We start from the raw sequence: 21,003 nt of genomic DNA on the forward strand, positions 1-21,003 counted from the left end.
TAAATGTGGAGTTGCAGATCTGCGTCGGGGCTATCGGGTTCGTATTCGGGGATGGGAGATGGTGAAACCATTAGAGCTCACGTCATGTAGTCGGAATGTACTTAAATATTTAGCTCTAATATAAGTTTAGCACCTTTTTAAACCCTGAAGTGGAGCCTTAAGCTAGTACTTTTGATTGATAGATTGCTAAAAGCTGAGACAGCTTGTTTAAAGAGTGCGTCAAGGTGGAGATGTTAAAAATAGGATGTTTTGACATAAGTACTTGCAAGGATATTTTAACTACATAACAAAAATACTGTCTCACATGGCAAAAACACTAGAATCAACGGTGAAACTTGCCCTACTTAGTACTGGTGCAAAGTAGACATCCAGCGACGGAGGAAGCTGATGCGCTTCTTGGACGCGGCGATTGGAACCGCGCCGAAAGATTCGCCGAGTTGCATAGCAGAGTAGTTGCTGGATGACGGAGGGAAGTGGACCAAGCTGTCACCGTTGGGGTTACCCGTGCGGATGAAGTTGGCCCAGTACTCAGAGATCACAGATTCAATCTTGTAATCGGTGGCATTCCAAGTGACATTGGAGTAGTCCGAGTAAGGAATGTTGTTGAAAGCATACCAGATCTCAGCACCGTGGTATGCGCCGCCCTCCTCATTCTCCGCAGGAGCCTTGGTGAAGTAGTACACGAAGACATCACTCTTCGCACCACCGGCGGCCCATTCAGCAGCCCACTCCCAAGTTCCAACACGGGCCATATCGAGCAGTACAGCATCGCTGTTATCACTAGCCTGAGTATCTGTCTTGGCGGGGTAGAGAGAGAAAAACTCAGAGGAGTAGTTGCCGAACACCTTTGTCCACAGGGTCTTGTAATCGGAAACGGTGGAGGCGCCTCCATCATTCTCGTTCTTGTTGTTGCCGGTCATGATGGGCACATCGGCGTGGGCACCCAGATCCAAAGATTCGCCGTATCCGTGACGGAACACATAGCCGTCAATAACGGGACGCCAGCGGGGAGGCCCAGACCAGAGGTCAGAGAAGGCGGTGCCGTCAAAGTAATCGTCTTCCATCAACTGGCCCTCATCGATAAGGTCAGCCATAGGGAGCTTACGGAGCTCAGCAATCGACGAAACGTTCATAGTCTTCAGGAAAGTGACACCAAAGTTCTCAGCAACGTCTTTGGTGTTGTAGCTGGTAGCAACACTACCAGTGGCAGGATCATGAGGTCCACGAGCACCACTCTCGGCAATAACACCGTGGATCAAACCGCTGCTGAGAGGACTCCACATCATGTCCAATGCACTAGCGGACCCCGCAGACTGACCACCGACAGTAACCTGGCTGGCATTTCCACCAAAGTTGGCAATATTGTCTCGAACCCAGCGAAGAGCAAACTGCTGGTCCAAAATGCCGTAATTTCCAGAGCTGTTGTGTCCAGACTCAGTGGACAGGTCGGGGTGAGCAAGGAAGCCAAAGGCACCGAGGCGGTAGTTCATAGTAACAACAATGATATCCTTAGAAGCAAGACCGGTTCCATCATAGGTAATGACATCTCCAGAGCCTCCTTCGAAACGGCCGCCGAAGATCCAAACGTAGACGGGGAGATTTTTGTTCTTAATCTCGGTAGCGGAGGTGGTGTCGTAGGTAGGAGTCCAGACGTTCAGGGTCAAACAGTCCTCGCTGGTTGAGTTCTTCCCAGAAGAGAAAATACCAGCGTCGGAGTATGGCTGGGCACACTGGGGGCCGAACTCAGTTGCGTGGAGCGTCTCGGTCCATGAATCGGGCTTGGTGGGAGGAGTCCAACGCTTCGAGCCTGTCGGAGGTGCGGCATAAGGAATGCCTTTGTAGACAGTTACGCCGTCTCGGAAAGGCGATGCGGCACCCTTGACAGGTCCGTGGTTACTTTGGATGACTGGGAAACTGGCCGCCGCGGCGAGTGCCGGGGCGGCAATAAGAATTTGAAGGAAGTTCAACATTGGAACTTCGAAGATATTCTCGATTGACTGTTCTGTGAGGTACAATTAATCAAGAGGCGATCAGCAGGACTTTATACAATCCACTAATATCCATCCAGCCCTAGGACCAGCCCTAGGACTCAAAATAGTTCCATGGAAAATCGATAATTACGCGGACTATAGACTAAGCCCCCGTGGAGCCCATGTCGGACAATGATTGCCTGAAGATGGAACTGCCCCTGAGTGTATTGTAAGAGGAGACCAATGGCTGTCTGTCAAGCCTCCGCATGCGCCACGCGGCACTTCTGAAGAAGCATGTTTATTTGATGCGCCGGTTGATCGACAGTGGATGTGCTCCAAGAATACCAAAAATCAAGGGGATTCGGAAAAAGTCGAAGACGATATGCCGAGTGTCCGAGATACACTAGCCCCAATATGGAAATCCACACCGAAGTAAATATCATTGGCTCCTTGGCCAATTAATACGACACTTCGATGTCTCACGAGATATTTGTGTCATAAGTTGATATCTCAAGCCAGATTTCAATTTATGAAATGAATCAAAAGATCGTCTAGAACGTTTTTTGCTTTCATAAAAGAGCTATCCCAAATAGGCAGTCGGACGCGCTATCGGGAACCCACATGATCTACGCCCCCGCATTGCATTAAACGGTGGGTTCACATTTCCGCCCACTTCCAAGTACAACACCCCCAAATCCGGCATGTCGACCCGCTCACACCAGGGCTGCTGGACGTGTAAACGACGGCGGCGTCGCTGTGACAACGCGCGCCCTTCTTGCCAAAATTGTGTCGAGCGCGGGACCGTGTGCGAGGGCTATGAGGTTCGGCTAAGATGGGGTACGGGGATTGCGTCGCGCGGCCACTTTACTGGAGCTGACAAACCGGTTAAGAATTCTGTGCCGTCGAGGCAGAGGGGGAGACAAAGGGATCTTAGTAAGGAGAGGAAAAGATGCGTGGAACTGGAGGGGGATTCCGGTTAGTATTGTTTGTAAAATAATGAGGTTATTTGATATTGATTGGTCTGTAGCGGATGCGAGTCGGGAGTTGGAGCTAGCGGTTTCGCAGAGGGTAGTTGAGGATGAGGCTCTTTTCAATGAATGTGAGTTTGTAGCATGAACACATTTGAGCACGGCAGGTTGAAACACTGATACTGACGTCGAGTAGTCATGAATAATGGCTTTAACGTGCTTCATTCGACAACAGCAAGAGATACCATGCTTCATCCGCGTCTGCCACAACTTTGTCAAGAATCCAGCGCCTTGTATTCTATCTGCATTGCATTCCAACTCGCACTATCGAGCACAGTCACCTCTCAGTTCTGCGAGTACTTCGACACCGCGTTAAGGACCTTTCGAGAAGAACTAGCGTGCAGCACGACCCTTTCCGATGGGACCTTGACTTCGGGGCTGCTGCTGTGTAGCATTGGCGTGTGTAACCTCAACTTCCTTTTCGCTTATCCTCTGGTTTAAGGTTCTGACACTGATTTGATCTCAGCTGATGCACGGCCTGCCCTGGACTATTCATTTGGAAGGTATGCACAAAATCTTGCAGAGTCATGGCCTCGATAATCTGCACCACCATTCTACCCCAACCCAATTTCGTATCCACCTCCTCGAGGTGATGGGGGTGTTGGACATGGCCTGCTTTTCTGTCGGTCGCCAGGCTCCAGAGATTGGCATCTGGCGTCGGTATTGCCAGCCCGCGGCACCCAGGTATGGTATTGAGCCTGTCAGTGGTCTTCCTCGTACACTACTTGATATCCTTGCTGGGATAGGCACAGAGACCACGGAGCAAACCCTTTGGGACTGGCCTGGAGAGTCAGGGAGCTTTTTACAGTGTTATCTGTGGGAGGCGCATCAGCTGGCCGGTATCCTGACCCTCAGAAAACAAGCTAACACCTCTTCTACTCCTATTCCCGACAATATCTCGGCATTGCGGCAGCCTGCCAAGTGTCCGGCAGATACATCCGTTCTTGTTGCGCGGATCCTGGCTAGCCTTGATGCTCTCCGTCTCGCATCAATTGAGCGCCCAACCGAAGATGTTCACATCATGAATGCAATTGTGTTTCCTATGTTTGTCGCTGGATCGGAAGTCGGTATCCTGTGCCACAGGCCGGAATGGCAACAAACCATTAGGAAGGGGTTGTTAGGATCTCATCAGTGTGAAACTCTTCTTAGTCTGTTGGAAGAGCTATGGCAGAAGGAAGAACCAAATCTGAATGTGCATGAGTTGGCTCGACAAAAAGGTCTGGAGATGGGGTTGATATGATTTTGTAAGACTAAAATACAAATGTTTCTCTCCCTCTATAGTTAGCGGCCAGGAGATAAGATAAGGATGGCCATGTGATTCAAGTGGATCGCTGAGTTAATGGATGACCCGAGCTGTAGTCACAGCCCTGGAGTCAGCCCTATAGAGATTAGGTAGCTCAAGTGGACTGTGTCCTGGCTTTACAACATTCACCTTCGCATACCTTCACACACCTTCACACACCACGTCACTCCACACTGTGTCAGGAATCACTTTGATTCTACCCATTATTTTGCGCTTTCTATTTCTATACCCGTGACTGCCATTTATCGATTGATTCTGTTTCATGAAAGCACGATGGCGTCACCGAATCCGAGGAATGAGGCCCTCGTCATACCTAGTCCTCCGACTCACAGGGTCCTACACAGTTGATCCTAGTCTCATAGGCACTACTAGAAACCGTTGCTCGTCAACACACTGCCAGCCAATGCCTGATTCCTTGGTCCTGAACTTCGGCACAGCATCCTGCTTTACGAGCTGACTGATCTTGATGTTTGCTATTAGTCTTGATACCTTGTTACATCCTAGGCAAAATGTAAATTGAGAATCGGCATTTCCAGCCGCAACAGCAGCAACCAGAAGTGGTGTAAAGTGCTAATACGTATATCAAGTAAGTGTTAGGCGATTTTTTGCTGGGGTTCTATAAAAATACCACAGGACGTACCTCGACAGTTGGATAGGAGCGCTTAAGCTCGTACAGTATCTCTAGCTTCAGCAGAGCTTCATTTCTCTCCTTTGTATCTTTCTTTATCACTACTACTCTTAGGTAGGTACCAAAAACTATCAATTAAAAAAAAAAAAAAGAAAAAGAAAAAAAAGAAAGAAATGGGGTTTGAAACAACTACATGCTATAATGAGTATTCACTAGTAGTCAACTCAAATACTAATCGAACTGTTCACCTCAACACTAACGGGCTGCGGCAGGAGGACAGATCCAGGTATTTAATAGATGCCTTCGATGAATCCGAGTAAGTAATCGTCGGTGGCTAATAACCCGCGCTAAGCGCATACTGGGTGTGGTACTCTAAGGATAGCATGGTTCAATTGGATAGTCTATTACTCCGTATAGAAGCAGAACTTCCTACACTCCTTAGCTAGATCTAAAGGCGTTAGAGAAGACTTAGATGGTGATATTCGGGTATTCTTGGTCCATCGGTTAATCTCGTTGGGTTTCTTTCCCATTCTTGGACTGAAGCTAGAGGTTTTGGATGAGTGGCTCGGTTTAAGGAGGATGCTTATTCGATTTATCATTCATCTTTATTTCTGGATAATAGGGAATGCACTGGATCTGGCCCAACATTGCAGGTGCCTTCTTCGGGTTTGGCCTCGGCAGTATTAGTGATACTGCATTGGTGTTGGTCATGGACAGTTACAGAGAGGTATGATTGGTTGATTTCAAACCCATCTCGTTTCGAGATACATGATACACCCTATATGATACATCTTTTGTTTCAAGTGAGCCGTTTGTACTAATACCCATTTCTAGATTACTGGTGACGCTTTCACTGTTGTGGCGTTCATGCGCAACGCAGTCAGTATCGCAATTCCATTCGCGACCAATCCATGGATCCAGCGCAATGGTATCCAGAATATGTTTATAGCGTGCGGAATGATGAGTCTAGCCATTAATGGCATGGTCATCCCAATGGTTCTTTGGGGAAAGTCTGCTCGGCGCGCATTGACAAACCGGTATCTTGATATGGTGAAGCGTGGCCATGCTGTTTGACAGCTTGCTGCATTGGATGGCTACGTCATACCTGGATATTGGCGCGTTTCTCTTCTTGCGGTGTGAATTTCCGGCTGGGGGTTGACGGAATCTGGTTGCCTGGGTTGGGATACTTGAGTTGATATAGGTCGTGCCATTTGAGAGTCGGGTGATATTGGCCTATGCCCCCGGGATGTCATTTGAATCAAGTATACTGATGATTATAGCTTTCATTGGATACTACAAATGATAATCTGCATTTACTGACATTATGACCATGATGTTGCGGCATTGGATGTCTTTCCTAGGAGATTACCGAGGTTGTACGAGATGATACAGTAGCTTTTGGGGTACCTTGATATGGTACATGATACGGGGTACAAAGCACGTCCTTTTCGCCAATTGTCACTAGTTATAGGTTTCACATTCCTCGTTAAGCCTCGAGATAACATGGAAGCCTGATCTGAAAGAGATAGCTGGCATATGAGAAAAGCCCTAACCCTAACATATGCACGACAAAAGAACTAAGAATGTGATTGCAAGACTGCATAAAAACAAATGTTTTCTTTTATTCAACTATCAAAGATGATAGGGTAAGAAAAATAAAATACCGCGTAGTCAGATGAGCGGAAAAATCGAAAAAGCAGTCGCAAATATAATGCACCAAATCCCAGGAGGAAATCTAGAGATTCGCCTTGTGCACGTCATCCCCAACCTCCTCCGGCAAGACCGCCTCAGCAAATCTCTCCTCAGAAACAAGCAGCTGCTCAGGGAACCACGAAAGATCCGCACTGACAGTCTCACCCAGCGAAGCATCCCGTGCAAGCAACATAGTCGCCACCGCCTTACCACCAAGCCAAGCTTGAACCATTCCGTCTCCACCAAATGCAGCACAAACCCACTCGGCCCCCTCAGACCCATGCTCAGACCGACCTGTCACAGCCCCAGGCAACTGTCCTACCCACGGGAACCCATCGGAGCTGAATGCCATGCTGCCGGTCCACATCGCCTGCACCGGCTCGCCTTGCACGCAGCCCCAGTCTTTAGCTCCAAAGATAGCACGCAGAGCCCCAGACAAGTGGATATCAATGTAAAGACTAAGATCAGAATCAGTAGAGATGCCCAGATCCGCTAGGCCACCAGTCTCGCCCTGCGCAAAGCCTCCGCCGAGCATCATCTGTCCCTCCGGCAGCTGGGTCATGTAGTCGAATCCACGGTCGTAGTTGAAGACCCAGGAATGATCCGCTGCTTGGTTCGGGAAGTTATCGCCGGGGGTTTGAGCGGACATCTGGCCGCGCACGGGGAAGATTCGGCCCCGGAAGCCGGGGACCAGGTGGCTGACATGGGCGTTGGTGCAGTGGATAACGTGTCGGGCGGTGATGGTGCCTCTGCTTGTCTCCACCTTGTATCTCGGGCCGTTGGCGGCAGTATCGTCATGAATAGCGGTCACGGGAGTATTTTCTTCGACGCGGAAGTCATCCAGGAAGTCGGCAAGGAGACGGGTAAGGACGCCGACGACGAATTTGTAGGGCCAGAGGGCGCCTGCAGGGCCGGCAATGACGCCTCGGGCACGAGTCAAGCATAACTCCTAAAATGAACATTAGCGTCGGAATTTTGGGTGTCAGGGATGCAATATCAACGTACCCTCGGGATAGCGTCTCCCTCATAAGATGCCCATTCAGCAGATTCCTCCGGCATGCCCTCCTTGAAACAGTTCATACGCTCCAATGCCGCCTTCCAAGGCTCATCACCGAAGTAAACGCTCAGGAACTGAACCTTTCGTGCTTGTGTCTCAGAAGTGATGCCAAGCTCCTCTGCAACAGTGAGCATCTCCTGCAGATGGGCCAATCGGAAGCGGATAAGCTTGCGTGCGGCGTCGGCACCAAAGGCATCGGCGAACTCGCCGTAATCATCGGCTGTCTCTAGGATGTGACCACCATTGCGGCCGGTTGCACCGCTACAAACTGTGCGAGCTTCGAGCATGACAACAGATGGATGAGAGGTAGAAGAGGAATTTGCAGCACGGTTCTGAAGCAAGGCCCGCGCAATAGATGCTCCAGTAATACCAGATCCAATGATAACAACATCAGCTTCCTTGGGGAGAGGCTTTGCAGCTCCCTGGCTGAAGCTGTGTGGTCCCAGGGTCCAGAACGACGAGGTTGTCGAACTCTGGGGAAGACCCGGGTCAGAGTAGATGCGGTTGAGAGCTTGCTGTCTAGCAGAGGCTGAGATCGAAGGGTCAGTCAGAATATCTGTAGCGAAAGGCATGGTTGCTGAAAGGTCAGAGCCACGGTACAGGGTAGAAAAGTTGTGTTGAGTGAAAGGAAGTCAAAGAAGAGAGGTGAGTAGAAGAGAATAAGTAGCAAATGGCAAGAGCACTAGATGACAAGACAAATTGGGGGTCTTACGCGTGATTCAGAAGATACGTGCGAGAGCAAATAAAAAGAAAGTAAAAACACGAGGCTGAAATAGTCAGGCCAATATCAGATCGCAAATAAGAAGTGACCTGCTGGACCTGCCTACCCCGGTACCTATGACACTTCCCAGGGTTGACTATGAAACACTAATTCACTTATGCACTCAGATAATGAGCTAATCTATGTCCAAGGTTTTCATTTCCGTGGATACCACCTGGGCACCTGCATATGCCCCATCTGATAGAGTTCAAGATAACGCGCCGGTGGGTCAACCTTCTCGTTTGAGATTTGGAGATTGCGGGGAGTTTTAGAACATATCTGGAGGCCATAAAGACCATGAATATCATGAATATCATGAAATCTTTAGAATACACTGACTAGCCCTTTTTTATTTTCTCATCTAGCTCTCATTCTATGACGTTGGCTCCAAGAGGCACAGACTGGGCAATAGTAGTGAAGGGAACACACGTAGGGAATCCTGATTCTTTTTCTTGTCTATGTTCTCGATTCCAAACTGCTTATCATCCCACTGTTTCACACTCCATGACTCTAGATTTCCACTGCACCGTCCGTACATCCAACAGCTACCACCTCGCCATTCCCCCCACGGCCTGCCCCCGGTCCAGGAACACGGGATACCAAGTTTATCCTAACACTATTCCGCCTGCCACAATATTTAAGAGAGAAATTATAGTTATTCTTACATTTAGCCTTGATGTTAGACCTGGTCTACACGGTTGGCGGAATGGGTTGGTGTGTCTCCGTGTTATGTGCCGCGAGGGGGAGGAGATATGGATCGATGTGTATTATCTGGATAATTCGCTCCCGATATCAATCCAAAAGATGTTGTAACCAAGTAAACATAATCAATATCTAATTTGATATTGGAGAGGGGTTTGGATAACCGACGGCAGATAGAGGGGTTACATTGCCGATTCGAGAGTTGGAGATTTAGAGTCTACTATAGCCGATATTCACTATACGACGTTACTTTTCTAATATGTGATAAGAGAACCCCGCAAGAACGACAGCAATGCAAATAAAACGATCAAGCGCTATCATGGACTCCTCCCGGCCCCAAGATATCCCAAAGCGGCAGGTCGACACACACTTGAACATCACCACACCAAGTGGGGGTGTCAAGACAAGTGGAAAAAGTGGAGGTGGCAACATCTTCTAGTGAGTAAATGCCGTGATGCCGAGCATGAAAAGTACATAAAAATCACATAAAAGGGGAGATGGTCACTAACGTGAAACCACATCTACCCCATCTCCGAAATGGCATCCCAACCACACCCCAGCAACTGGCAAGACCTAGTTGCCGCCAAACGCCATGAATGCGAGCAGAAGATTCCTCGCGACTGGCTCCTAAGTGCTGACCAGCTGGCGCTCGCGCAGGAAATCCCGAATGTACTAGAGATTGATCTTCCTCGTCGCAGTGGTCTGCTCTCCGAAGTCGAATTGGATTTGACCGAGAATTATACCGCAAGTCAGCTATTGAACAAGTTGGCCTCGGGGCAGGTCAGTTCGTCGGTTGTTACAACGGCGTTTTGTAAGAGGGCTGCTATTGCGCAGCAGGTTGTGAGTACAATGTATTCCCGAGAGAATTAAAAAAGGAATGATCTCAACATATGTTTTATGTAGACCTCGTGTCTCACAGAGACCTTCTTCCCCCAGGCGTTGGAGCGTGCTAGGTACCTGGATGAGTACCTCCAGCGGGAGGGAAAGCCTGTTGGTCCCCTACATGGCCTACCGATTAGTATAAAAGACAGTTTCTGCGTCGAGGGCGTGCAGTCAACAATAGGATATGTAGCATTTCTCGAGAACGAACCCGCGACGACGAACTCGGCGCTAGTGAAGATGCTTCTGGAGCTCGGCGCCGTGTTATACGTGAAGACCAATATTCCACAGACAATGATGGTAAAAATATCAAATGGCGCAGGATATTCTCAAAACATGAAGCTGACAATCACCCAGACAGCAGACTCGGAGAATAACATCTTCGGCCGCACCCTCAATCCACACAAGACAACCCTAACAGCCGGTGGGTCCAGCGGCGGCGAGGGTGCATTAGTAGCCTTCCGGGGATCGATTCTGGGCGTGGGCACTGACATCGCCGGTTCAATCCGCATCCCCGCACTATGCTGTGGGGTGTACGGCTTCAAGCCCACAACCGACCGTATCCCTTTCGGTGGACAGGTCTCCGGTGCTGTGAAGGGGATCCCAGGACTTGTTCCAGTCGCAGGTCCGCTGGCACATAGCATTGCCGATCTCAAGCTGCTGATGAGTTCCGTTGTTGCCGACGGCCAGGCATGGAAGTATGACTCTGCTGCTGTCGGGGTTCCGTGGCAAACCATCCCGTCTAGTATCAACGCCAGCGAAAGCTTGACCATCGGCGTGCTTGCTGAGGACGAGTCTTTCCCGCTCCACCCGCCTGTAAAGAGGGCTCTAGATCGGGCTGTTGAGGCCTTGACGCACGCAGGACATCGGATAGTCCGACTTAGTGTTGACGACGAAGCGCAGAGTTTGGCATATGCGTCGCGTATTGCGTTTCAGTATTTTACCTATGGCCCGCACAAGGATATCATTGCGGCCAGTGGTGAGCCCCCTGTAACTTCGGTTGCTAAGGCTGCGAGCCCGATTTCATCTGGTCCGTTCCCTGCTCAGCAAGGTCAAGGACCGTTTGAGACTATCCTGGCGTTACATGCGGCTCGCCAGCGGGTTCATGAGGCCTGGAGGCAGACATGGGTGGATCAGAAACTTGATGTGATTCTGGCTCCTGGAGCTCAGAGTACAGCTGTGGGCCATGATACTTATGGATGGCCTTCTTATACGGTCATGTGGAATGTCTTGGATGTAAGTCTTTCTTTTTGTCTCGCTCTGCTGTTGTCGCCTTGACTCTCATACTAACTTCTATCAATATAGTATCCGGCATGCATTATTCCATTTGGCAAAGCGTCCAAAGAGCTTGATCCCGAACCTATGACAACAAGTGATGATGCGCAGCCAGACTGTCAGTGAGCCGTCCCCTTTAATTGAATATGTTTCTGACAGATACTAGATCTCCCCGATGAGGTGGATGGTGCTTCATGCGCTGTCCAGGTCATCACGCCGCGCTTCCAAGATGAGAAGTGCCTGTGGACAGCTGATATCATCGACCGGGCTCTGGCCGATTATAGCATGAAATAATGGCATGCTACATTGCTGATGGCAATGTGTCCATCCCCGTAAGTCTTCCCAAATGGAAGTTTGGACGGTTTGCCGCCCTTGGGATATTCAGGAGTACTAGCTCCGTCGCGCATGAAGTCATGGAAGGGGTTTTGTTTTGTTTCCTAGAGATATTAAGTTCCACCAATGAGCCATTCAAGATCATACAAGTTCAGTGACTAAGAAATATCATTTGGCGCCGTCTGCTGCTCTGCAAGAAAATAAATTCAAAAGGTAGAATACATATGTGAAACCGGTCCTATCCCGTTTGATATCTTAAGGTGTGTGGAAAGGACAAGCTTTTGGTACTTGAAAGAGAAAAAGAACAAGAACTACGGACTCGGGCTGTCGTCATACCGTGGTCCACCGTCATTACCACCATACCCAGCACCAGGCGTAGCAGCCATTCCACCCATCGCCGGAGTTGGCGCGTCGAATGCCGCAGGAGTTGGAGCGTCATAGTCTCGCTTTGAGGGACCACCAGGAGTGGGCGCGCTGAAAGCTCCACCGGGGGTGGGGGCACTTTCGGGCCATCCACCAGGAGTTGGTGCACCAGGGGTCGGAGCAGCATATGCGCCGGGGGTAGGGGCGGAGTAGTTTCCACCAGGAGTCGGGGCATCGTCGAAATCACGCTGGTCTCGGCCGGCAGACATGCTGTTCCAGCCGGGAGTACGGCCTCCTGCGTTGGCCCCACCAGCGTTCCAGCCAGGAGTGCGGGATCCAGAGGCAAAGGCGTCGAAGCCGGAGCTGGAGTCGTATGGTGTCTTGGATCCCGAGGTCCAGGACGGGGTGCGGCTGCCAACTCCTCCATATGCGGTGCGGTTTCCTTCGTAGGGGTTCGCGGTACGAGAGCCGTCGTTCTTCCAGGCCGGAGTACGGCCACCACTCACGCCACCCCAAGCGGGAGCTATATGATGATTAGCATCTTCGTCAACGTTTCCAATATAATATGGGTGTACTTACTTCTGGCAGCAGCGCCATTCCAAGCGGGTGTTCTAGACGAATCAGCAGCGGCAATCGGTGTTCGACCACCGGCCCAACTATCTCTTCCAGGACCGCCTGAAGAATTGTATGGAGTTCGCCCTCCGGGGCCACCTCCTCCTCTTCCACGGCCCATGGAGAGGGGCTGTTTGGAAATAGGACTGTAAAAGGTTAGAAAGACTGTGGATCAAAAAAACAAGAGAGGGAGAACATACTCTTTAGGTGTCAAAATGTCACGAGGGATGTGTACGGGCTTGTTAGATGTGTAAAGTTCAACTTGAGCAGAGCTGTCGTCTGCGTCGCGGACAATACCGACGAGACCCTTATAACGACCCTTGCGGATAGTCACAGTCTTTCCGATCAGCTGGTCGCGGCCGCGACGAGGTGGTGGCATTGCAGCACCGCCTCCAGGAGTTTGCATCGCCAGGGCAGGGTTCATCTTAGTGAGATCCGGTCCAGTGGTCCGACCGCCTCTGGCCGACACGGTAACAACATTCGTTGTCCGCACCACAGCGATACCGGCGTTCTCGGCCTGGGCCTTATTATGCAAGAAAAGGAACGAACGGTGGATATGGCGGATAACTCCACTGCGTTGCTCTCCGTAAACCTCGCGAACGGTATCACCACTCCGAATCTCTGCGCCATTGCGATCAGTAGCCACGGCATCGCGACGGGGGGTAATCTTGTTTGCGATTTGCGTAGGAAGAATGTTGCGGATAGAACCATTCTGGTCCACCACACGGAGAGACTCTCGGTCTACTTTGATAACACAAGCGACAGTGGCGGCATCAAGCTGGACGAGATCATGAACATCGTAGATACCGAGTTGTCCATCGGCAGCCATCTCAGCGGAAAGTCGAAGATCCTTGCTGAAAATTGTGATCTCCTGCATACTCATATCGCTGAGCAGTGTGACAGTGTCGTCCTTGACCTGCACGACCATGCCCAGTTCGTTCTGGTATCGGCTGCCGCCGATAACCTTGACGTGATCACCTTCCCGGAATCGTTTACGGAGAGTTCGAACAGGCGCATCAATTGTCTGACCGGCCAGCTCGCCTTCGGTGACTTGCAATGAAATAATGTCACCTCGAGTTGACACTGTGCGACCAATAAGACCCTGCTGTTCACCCCGGTAAACCTCCACTGGATCACCCGGTTGGTATGAGTCTTCAGCGGTAGAGTTCTTCAGAGTCTCGGCCAGCGACGCCAGATCCAAATTGGCAGTTCCGTCTTCACCTCCACGCGCGAACATTGTAACCTCCTCTAGCCGGGGGTTGACATTCTTGGCATTCAAGTGCTGGACGCGCATATCCTTGATGAGGAACCCATCCACATAGTTGTCGTTCAAGTAGTTCCATGATTTTCCACCTAGACCAGAAGTAGACGAGAGATATTTTGCGTGCTTCTTTTTCGCCTCTGTCTCACTGAACAGGCGCTGGGGAGGGCGGGCGGTGTTCACAGCACCACGTTTGCGCTTAGCATCGGCAGCAGGGGCACCAAAAGCATCGTCATTCATGCCATAGTCCAGTCGGGGAACAAGTCTCACAGTGACATTCAATCCATTGGTTTCGACCTCCTCAATCTGGGCCAAATCGCCGAGGTATTTGCCTCGCTTGATGCGAATCCAGCCACCAGGCAAAAGTTCTTCCGATTTCTGGACACGAAGAAGATCTGGCATCTCCTTCACTGGAACCAGAGTCAGTTTCTGGGATGGGTAGTAGAAGTTGATGGCCTCCAAGCCTTCGATAACATCGGCCTGCCTGCGCGCTTCACAGTAGAACCAGCCCTGCATAATGTTTCCGCGCTCGAAAGCCGAGATAATCCGAATGGGGTTGCGGGAGCCTGCTGGACGCTCTTCAATTCGTTTCTGGATTGAGTATACGACCTCTTTTTCCTTGCCAGGCTTGCAGCGGCCACCCCAAATGCTGGGGTCTTCCACGCTGGGAAGCAGGAGTCGTTTTGGGATCACAAGGGAATCTGTTGCGGCAGCACGGTTGCGTCCATACCGTTCCTTGAGCATCTGGGCCTGCTTCTCTGCGTCCATGCTGGCGTCAATCTCGCGCTGGCGATCCAACTGTCGATGGCGGCGGTCGTCCGTCTCGGTGCCTTGGGGCAGTGCATCAAGATCATCCGGATGTGTTTCCATGCCATATTCAGCGAGTTCATCTTCCTCGTCATCGGCCTCGTCCTCCTCATCATCGACACCGGCCTCATCTTCGATGAAAGGATTGGCAGCGCGCTTCATTCGCTTTTGTGGACGCGCCTGAAATAGAGACTATGGGTTAATAGAGTGCTCGTGAATTACCAGGTCTCCATGGAGAACATACCACATCCTCTTCCTCGTCATCCTCCTCCTCCTCGTCTTCGTCGTCCAACTCATTCTCCTCGTCGTCGTCTTCGACATCCTTGGCATCTTCCTCGTCATGTGCATGTGTATCGCGAGGGTACTTCACATCATCCTCCTCGTCGGCACCATCGCCACCGGCGTGCTCTTTCTTGGCTGGCTGTTTCGCACTCATTTGTTAGCGCTTTATCCATTGAGGCTTGGCAGGAATCTGTAGACCGACCTGGGCTCTGGGCTCCTCTGCATCAGACTCTTCTTGGGGAATAGGGTTGAAATCATCCTCCTCGTCTTCGGACCCAAAGTCTTGGTTGAGAAAGTTTGACATTTTGTTAGATAGTGTCTAACGTGCTATTGTAGATGATCCGGTCGCCACTTTCGGCAAGTCGTAATCTGCAGTTGAAATACAGTGAGATTTCTATCAATCACAAGGAGAATCAGCAACTGGAAAGACAAAGAGAACATGGGAGAAGCAAGACAAACCGTATACAAGGAAACTGCGCTACAACTTGCGGGTTGGAAGACAAGACGTAGATGACAAGATGCAAACTGTCCGGTATTTTCCGATGGACAGCCAATTCCGAGCAGGGTCAGGTGAAATGAGGCTGATCCAGACGAGAGAAAAGCGACTGGAAAGATAAGAGGGAGCACAGCAGACAGTCGAGCTCTGCGGGCAATCACCGAGTTCCGCGACCGCCTACAAAGAACACGGATCGGAATGGAGATCTCGGGGTTGGAAAGAAGAAGCAACCACACCACAATGCAGGCGCAATTTATAGCACTGCTTGTAAGGGGTAGTTTGAGAAAGGGCAAATGAGGAATTGAAGTGACGGAGCGTGGAGGTCGTGTTGCTCAGAGGCATAATCCTTGCGTAAGCGGTCGCTTTGGGGCGCCGTACTTGGCCGCCTTTGAGCCTGGGGTTTCTCAACTTCCATCCTTTGCGAAGACCTCTTAAGCTTAAAGAGGATACATTATACCATTGAGTTATTGAGGAAGCTACGATCATTCTGTTTCCATTTGAATGCACAAATATATACATCAACTCGACCCGTTTACGAATTGGGAATGCAAGCCTTACCAGGTGTACAAGGTGAAGTAGGTTGATTGGAGAACCAGGACGAACTATGCAATGACACTGGTGCGAGTGAAAACAACAACCTCGAAGAAAGTATAAACGCCATAAAGAGCCATGGAGTGCATCGTACATACATCCAAGGAGTCAGCCTTGTATTGTTTGATTTCGACTATACTCCAAGAAATTTGATACACTGGCCCTATAATCCCCTAATCAGAATCATCCCAAACATCTGAACTTAAATCTTTCACCAGGAAATTCAACCTAAGAATTGTACAGTACTGAATGAGCCAATTCCGCTGCTCAGACGGCCCCCATGTATCCCAGAACGGCTCGAGTCTGTTGTTCAGCGCTCTGGTTTTAGCCGAAGTGAGGGAGCGCAGAAGAGCCATCTGTTGAGCTCTCTCACGGCCCGGCTCCTTATGATCTTCCAACCTTTGGTACATATCTCGATAATTCTTGATAATCAACCAATACAAACCCTTGATCATAGAAACATCCCAGTAAAATTTGTGATCGACATGACGCAAAAGCCTTTTGAAGATGACATCGCAATGTGACCGCAGGTTGTGAGCTGCTACTTGTAACGCATAAGCACCTGCGGTCTCATCGCCCTCGGTATCCTGGGAACTCCGGACCCTTCCCGCCATGGGATCACAGTGTTGACAGAACCAATCGATGCCTGCTGGCTCGCCTCCTCTTGCGCCTGCTACTAGAGCAGTCTCACCGGTGCCGCGGTCGAAGTCCGTCCGACACCCTGGCTGGGTATACGAGTGATCTAATAGCCAGTCGAGGATACGTGGACCTTGGGGGTTCTCAATTGCCCGGTGCCAAATGGTTCGAGAGGTGGGATGGAGCTCGATGGGATTGACTCCAATAGCATCATATGGAATCGATTTTGGGTCGAGCTTGTCATTGTCCGGGTCGAAGTCTTCGCCCCGGATGATAGGATCACCGTATTCTGCATCGCGGTTCCATTCCTCGCCTGAGTCGTACTCGGGATCATCCTCGTCGGGCAGATACATTGGAAGTGTATTTCTTGGGAGCTTGGTGATATTGAATCCCTTCGACAGGAGCCGTTCGGCCATGTCAGCAGTGATGAAGCTGCACAGTTCGAGCTTGAGGCCATCATCGTTCCACACAGATAGAGGGTAGCCTGCATCTTCTAGAAACTCGGTGACTCCTCTAAAGACGTCATTGTCATGCATCAAAGCGACATGGTGGGGAATAGACATTCCATCGATAGACGTGGGAAAATGCCGAGGATCCAAGTCTCCTTTCAGCAAGATAGCGACAATGAACATTACACTTTCGGCATCTCCACCCTCAATAGCTGCATGGAGGAAACTCCTGCCATTTTGGTCGTAGTTCCTGAAATCAATCAACCCAAGATTGCCGAGAAGTGAGAGACAGCTTGTACATTGACATTCTTTCACACATTCATACGCATAGTTAAACCCAAAACCTCCTCTGCTAGCTTTGTAAGCTGCAATATCGTCTCTGCATTGGTACGCGGGTTTGAAGCTGTAGTAGTTCATCCACGGCTTGAAAACTTGTTCAAGTGTGCTTTGAGCCGGTTCAGATCTCAACCATGTTTCCACATGTTTTCGATGCGTTGGCGATGCTTCAGCGAATTCATGTAGTGCATGAAGGTCCTCGGGGGTTGGAAGTTTTGTATCAACATGTAGCAGCATAGGGAGAACTAGAAGCAACAGATTTTCAGGCATGGTCGTAAGGTCCATGGAATAGGCTATGCTCCGTAGGAATTCGTGGCTAACTTCATCGGTATCATTTGAGCTAAGACTTGACAGGAGATCTGTTGGAGCAGTCCCAGAGCCGGTAAAATCGTCTTCGTTCTCTTGGAATTCGCGCATTCGTCGGGCCACCAGATTGGCAAGTATGAGCGATGTGGCGGAATGCTCATCAGATACAACTTGAATCATTCCATCGTCGTTCATGTCAAACGATCGTAGAGACATCGTGAACGGTTGGCAGATGATCTTCAAAGGGAAAGTGCGGGCCCAAATAACTTGCCTCGAGAGTCCTAAATAGGCAGACGGGGACCTCTCGATGTTATATTTCCGCATCGAATTTCCGGCTTTTGACTCAAAAGGAAGCCAGCTCTTTACCTTTACCTAATAATAGATTGGCATCAAAGAACTTCGAACACAATTCGAACGGTTCTCAGGGTTTTCCTGATCACCGCTGGAATCCTATCAAAGAAAATGAGAATAAAGGAGTGAGATCGAAAGAAGTTCGGTGGGCTGAACATGAAACTTGGGCCCTCCAGCATAGTTGAGTCGTCTGAACAAAGAAGGGATTTCGGGACATAGAGACCTTGACATTTCCTATTTCTTTAAGGGATTCCTTGATGCTGTTCGTTATCAGTCATGGCCATGGGTCTTCTTGCCAACGTAATGGGCAGCTAATAGGTATCGCAAACTATAGAGACACCGGGAGTTTAGTTATGAATGAGAATCAGCAGCGAATATCCAAAAAGACGGCGACGTCCACCGTAAATCATGAAATATACAAAAAAAGGCCAATGTAATGTTATCGTACAAGGCAGATCATAGCAAAATAAAATAAATGTCGTCACAGACAACAGGATATCTAGCCAAAAGCAGCAAAAGAAAATGAATCAAAATGGGCATGCTCTACCGCCGCAATCGAAAACACCCAGAAAATGCTTTATAGCTTCATGCCAAACATGCTGTGAACACGCAAACTCTGGCGCATACTCAAGTCAAGCATAATCTCCTCACTACCACCGGGGATAGCATAGGCACGCACATCACGGTACAGTCTCTCGATCTTACCACCCTGACCACCACGGCTGTAACTCAAACCACCGAAGATCTGACTAGCCTCGCGAGCACAGAACTCAAAGCACTGCGTAGACTGCGCCTTCAATCCAGCGATGGCACCGCCGAGCTTAAGCATAGCCTCAGTCTCCTCCATGGACTGGCACTGGTAGATGATGTTCTCGAGCCAGTTGTAGGTGGCCTCGATCTGGCGGGCCATGTGCGCAAGTTTCATGCGAATAACTGGGTGGTCGATGAGACGCTTTCCGAAGGTCTTGCGCTTGTGTGCGTATTTCATAGACTCCTCGTAGCAGACGCGGGAGAAGCGCACACACTGAATCACGATACCGATGCGCTCGTGGTTGAAGTTGGTCATGATAACCTTGAAGCCCTGGTTCTCCTTGCCGATTAGATTCTCCACGGGCACCTTGACGTCCTCGAAGGTGACGTAAGTCGTGCCGCTGGACCACACACCCTGGCAGTCCATGCGGCGAGTGCTGACGCCACCAGCTTCGCGCTCGATGAGCAGCACGCTGAGGCCGTTCATACCGTCCTTGCCGGTGCGCACGGCGGTCGTGAAGTAATCGGAGTAGACACCGTTAGTAATCCACTTCTTCTCGCCGTTGACGATGTAGTGCTTGCCGTCCTCGGTGAGTTTAGCCTCGCAACCCAGGTTTGCGACGTCACTGCCCGCATCGGGCTCGGTAATAGCGAGGCAGATGCGCTTGTCGCCGGCCAGGATACCCGGCAGGATGCGGTCGACCAGCGGCTTCTTGCCGAACTTTACCAAAGGCGGGCAGCCAATTCCGTAGCCACCGATCAGGCTCCACACCAGACCACCGCTGCCGGCACGCGACAGCTCGTCGGTCAGGAGCATCTCGTGGAACAGATCCCAGCGATCTGGCGACACAGATTTCACGCGATACGGAGTGTGCTTCTCGGGGAAGTGGACGCCCAGCAGTCCGGCCAGGTAGCCCCGCTCACCCATCTGCTTGTAAATGTGACCGGGCACTTCCTTGGCCTCGTCCCATTCGGTCACATACGGCTCGATCTCGGACTCGACCCACTGGCGGACCTCGTCTCGCAGTGCGGCGTGGGATTCATTAAAGTAAGGGGATGCATACTATGAGCGACATATATATTAGCTTCTGCGCAACCGTAAAACCATAAGTATGTGACAGGTAGCAAACGCAAAACTTACACCTTGGTACCATGAGGGATCGGCGAAAGGGATCAACTCTCCGTAAGGGTCCTGGGGCTCGCCGGTGGCAGGTGGTGTCACAGAAGATGAAGAGGCGGTGGGCGTCGGCTCGGGGGCCGCCTTTTTCGGGGCTGGCGCTGGTGCCGGGGGTGCCGGGGCCGCTTTCTTCGTATCCAACGAACCGATCTGCAGCTGAGCCTTGTACTTCTTCAAAATTCCCTCGTTGTGGTACTTCCAGAACTGTTTTGAAGCGTCCTTTCCGGCAACTCGTTGGAGAACTAGACATGCACTGTCAATATGGATTTATTGGGCGTAGCGGAGACTCTCAGGCCAACGTACTCTTCTTTCCGCCTGTTTACAAAAAGACATGTTAGCATGTGATCCCCATGTACCTGTACACATGACTTCACTTACCAGGGTGCTCATCTTGGAACTTGGAAACATCATAGACGTCTTCGTCGATGATGACCCAGGGACTGTCGCCCTTGCTATGGGAGGCGACGTCCTCTTTGCTAAATGTCTTTGCCATGGTGGCGATGGGTGAAGGGTAAGGGATGAAGGGAAAATGCGCACAACAAAGATTTATTATGGCCAAGGAATAGTAGTAAGTGAGAAGAAAATTTCAAGTCCGGGGAAGCTGGGGAATATATGAGTTATGGGGCAAGAAACAATTTCCGCTAAGTTCGGGTGATATTCCAAGTCTGGATATGAAGATGCACCAAAAGGGGCCTCGGAGCAGCATAGTACCAGTTCACATGCTCCCACACAACGTAGACCTTAGGACCTGAGAAACATACGTTGTAGCGGTCGGTGCTTCATTGGCTGCTGATCATCTCGGTCATCGCCGTTGACAGACAGTTTATTGGCTCGTGCTGCGTCATAACAAAAGTGCCGAGGCATAACAGCCCTCTTGCAGGTCAGCGGATTGCTGAGTCAGAAACAGTGGCCGTGCTCCGGGGTAGGGCCGAGCCATGTGAACATGTGAAGATGAGTAT

General features: G+C 50.4%; 8 protein-coding genes across 8 annotated transcripts; 3 read left to right on the forward strand and 5 right to left on the reverse strand.

Moving 5' to 3' along the window:
- Positions 1 to 344: 344 nt before the first annotated feature.
- On the reverse strand, positions 345 to 1,970 carry N7455_000449 (carboxylesterase/lipase family protein; the record flags this gene model as incomplete). Its single annotated transcript, XM_040952167.2, has 1 exon — positions 345 to 1,970. The coding sequence occupies one exon, from the start codon at positions 1,968 to 1,970 to the stop codon at positions 345 to 347; it is 1,626 nt and encodes a 541-aa protein (XP_040817496.2).
- Positions 1,971 to 2,671: 701 nt separating this feature from the next.
- N7455_000450 (Zn(II)2Cys6 transcription factor) lies at positions 2,672 to 4,238 on the forward strand (the record flags this gene model as incomplete). The annotated part of the gene is made up of 4 exons (XM_040952064.2): positions 2,672 to 2,945; positions 2,998 to 3,069; positions 3,135 to 3,397; positions 3,465 to 4,238. 4 exons carry the CDS (start codon positions 2,672 to 2,674, stop codon positions 4,236 to 4,238), a joined length of 1,383 nt encoding a protein of 460 aa, XP_040817243.2.
- A 1,316-nt stretch (positions 4,239 to 5,554) lies between these two features.
- N7455_000451 (Major facilitator superfamily domain general substrate transporter) lies at positions 5,555 to 6,003 on the forward strand (the record flags this gene model as incomplete). The annotated part of the gene is made up of 2 exons (XM_040952319.2): positions 5,555 to 5,656; positions 5,764 to 6,003. 2 exons carry the CDS (start codon positions 5,555 to 5,557, stop codon positions 6,001 to 6,003), a joined length of 342 nt encoding a protein of 113 aa, XP_040817139.2.
- A 661-nt stretch (positions 6,004 to 6,664) lies between these two features.
- N7455_000452 (NAD(P)/FAD-dependent oxidoreductase) lies at positions 6,665 to 8,250 on the reverse strand (the record flags this gene model as incomplete). The annotated part of the gene is made up of 2 exons (XM_040952413.2): positions 6,665 to 7,570; positions 7,627 to 8,250. The coding sequence occupies 2 exons, from the start codon at positions 8,248 to 8,250 to the stop codon at positions 6,665 to 6,667; spliced, it is 1,530 nt and encodes a 509-aa protein (XP_040817443.2).
- A 1,427-nt stretch (positions 8,251 to 9,677) lies between these two features.
- gmdB (general amidase GmdB) lies at positions 9,678 to 11,588 on the forward strand (the record flags this gene model as incomplete). Its single annotated transcript, XM_040952380.2, has 5 exons — positions 9,678 to 9,980; positions 10,044 to 10,319; positions 10,377 to 11,255; positions 11,325 to 11,412; positions 11,461 to 11,588. 5 exons carry the CDS (start codon positions 9,678 to 9,680, stop codon positions 11,586 to 11,588), a joined length of 1,674 nt encoding a protein of 557 aa, XP_040817353.2.
- A 350-nt stretch (positions 11,589 to 11,938) lies between these two features.
- Positions 11,939 to 15,256, reverse strand: spt5 (transcription elongation factor spt5; the record flags this gene model as incomplete). The annotated part of the gene is made up of 5 exons (XM_040952165.2): positions 11,939 to 12,513; positions 12,570 to 12,748; positions 12,803 to 14,850; positions 14,915 to 15,091; positions 15,155 to 15,256. 5 exons carry the CDS (start codon positions 15,254 to 15,256, stop codon positions 11,939 to 11,941), a joined length of 3,081 nt encoding a protein of 1,026 aa, XP_040817131.1.
- Positions 15,257 to 16,212: 956 nt separating this feature from the next.
- Positions 16,213 to 17,982, reverse strand: N7455_000455 (uncharacterized protein; the record flags this gene model as incomplete). Its single annotated transcript, XM_065603808.1, has 1 exon — positions 16,213 to 17,982. One exon carries the CDS (start codon positions 17,980 to 17,982, stop codon positions 16,213 to 16,215), a length of 1,770 nt encoding a protein of 589 aa, XP_065462299.1.
- Positions 17,983 to 18,694: 712 nt separating this feature from the next.
- On the reverse strand, positions 18,695 to 20,537 carry N7455_000456 (putative acyl-CoA dehydrogenase; the record flags this gene model as incomplete). Its single annotated transcript, XM_040952145.2, has 4 exons — positions 18,695 to 19,930; positions 20,009 to 20,286; positions 20,348 to 20,359; positions 20,423 to 20,537. The coding sequence occupies 4 exons, from the start codon at positions 20,535 to 20,537 to the stop codon at positions 18,695 to 18,697; spliced, it is 1,641 nt and encodes a 546-aa protein (XP_040817129.2).
- Positions 20,538 to 21,003: the final 466 nt, after the last annotated feature.

This window comes from Penicillium solitum, assembly GCF_028829755.1.
Source record: "Penicillium solitum strain IBT 25940 chromosome Unknown utg000001l_segment0_segment0, whole genome shotgun sequence".
Lineage (NCBI taxonomy): Eukaryota > Fungi > Ascomycota > Eurotiomycetes > Eurotiales > Aspergillaceae > Penicillium > Penicillium solitum.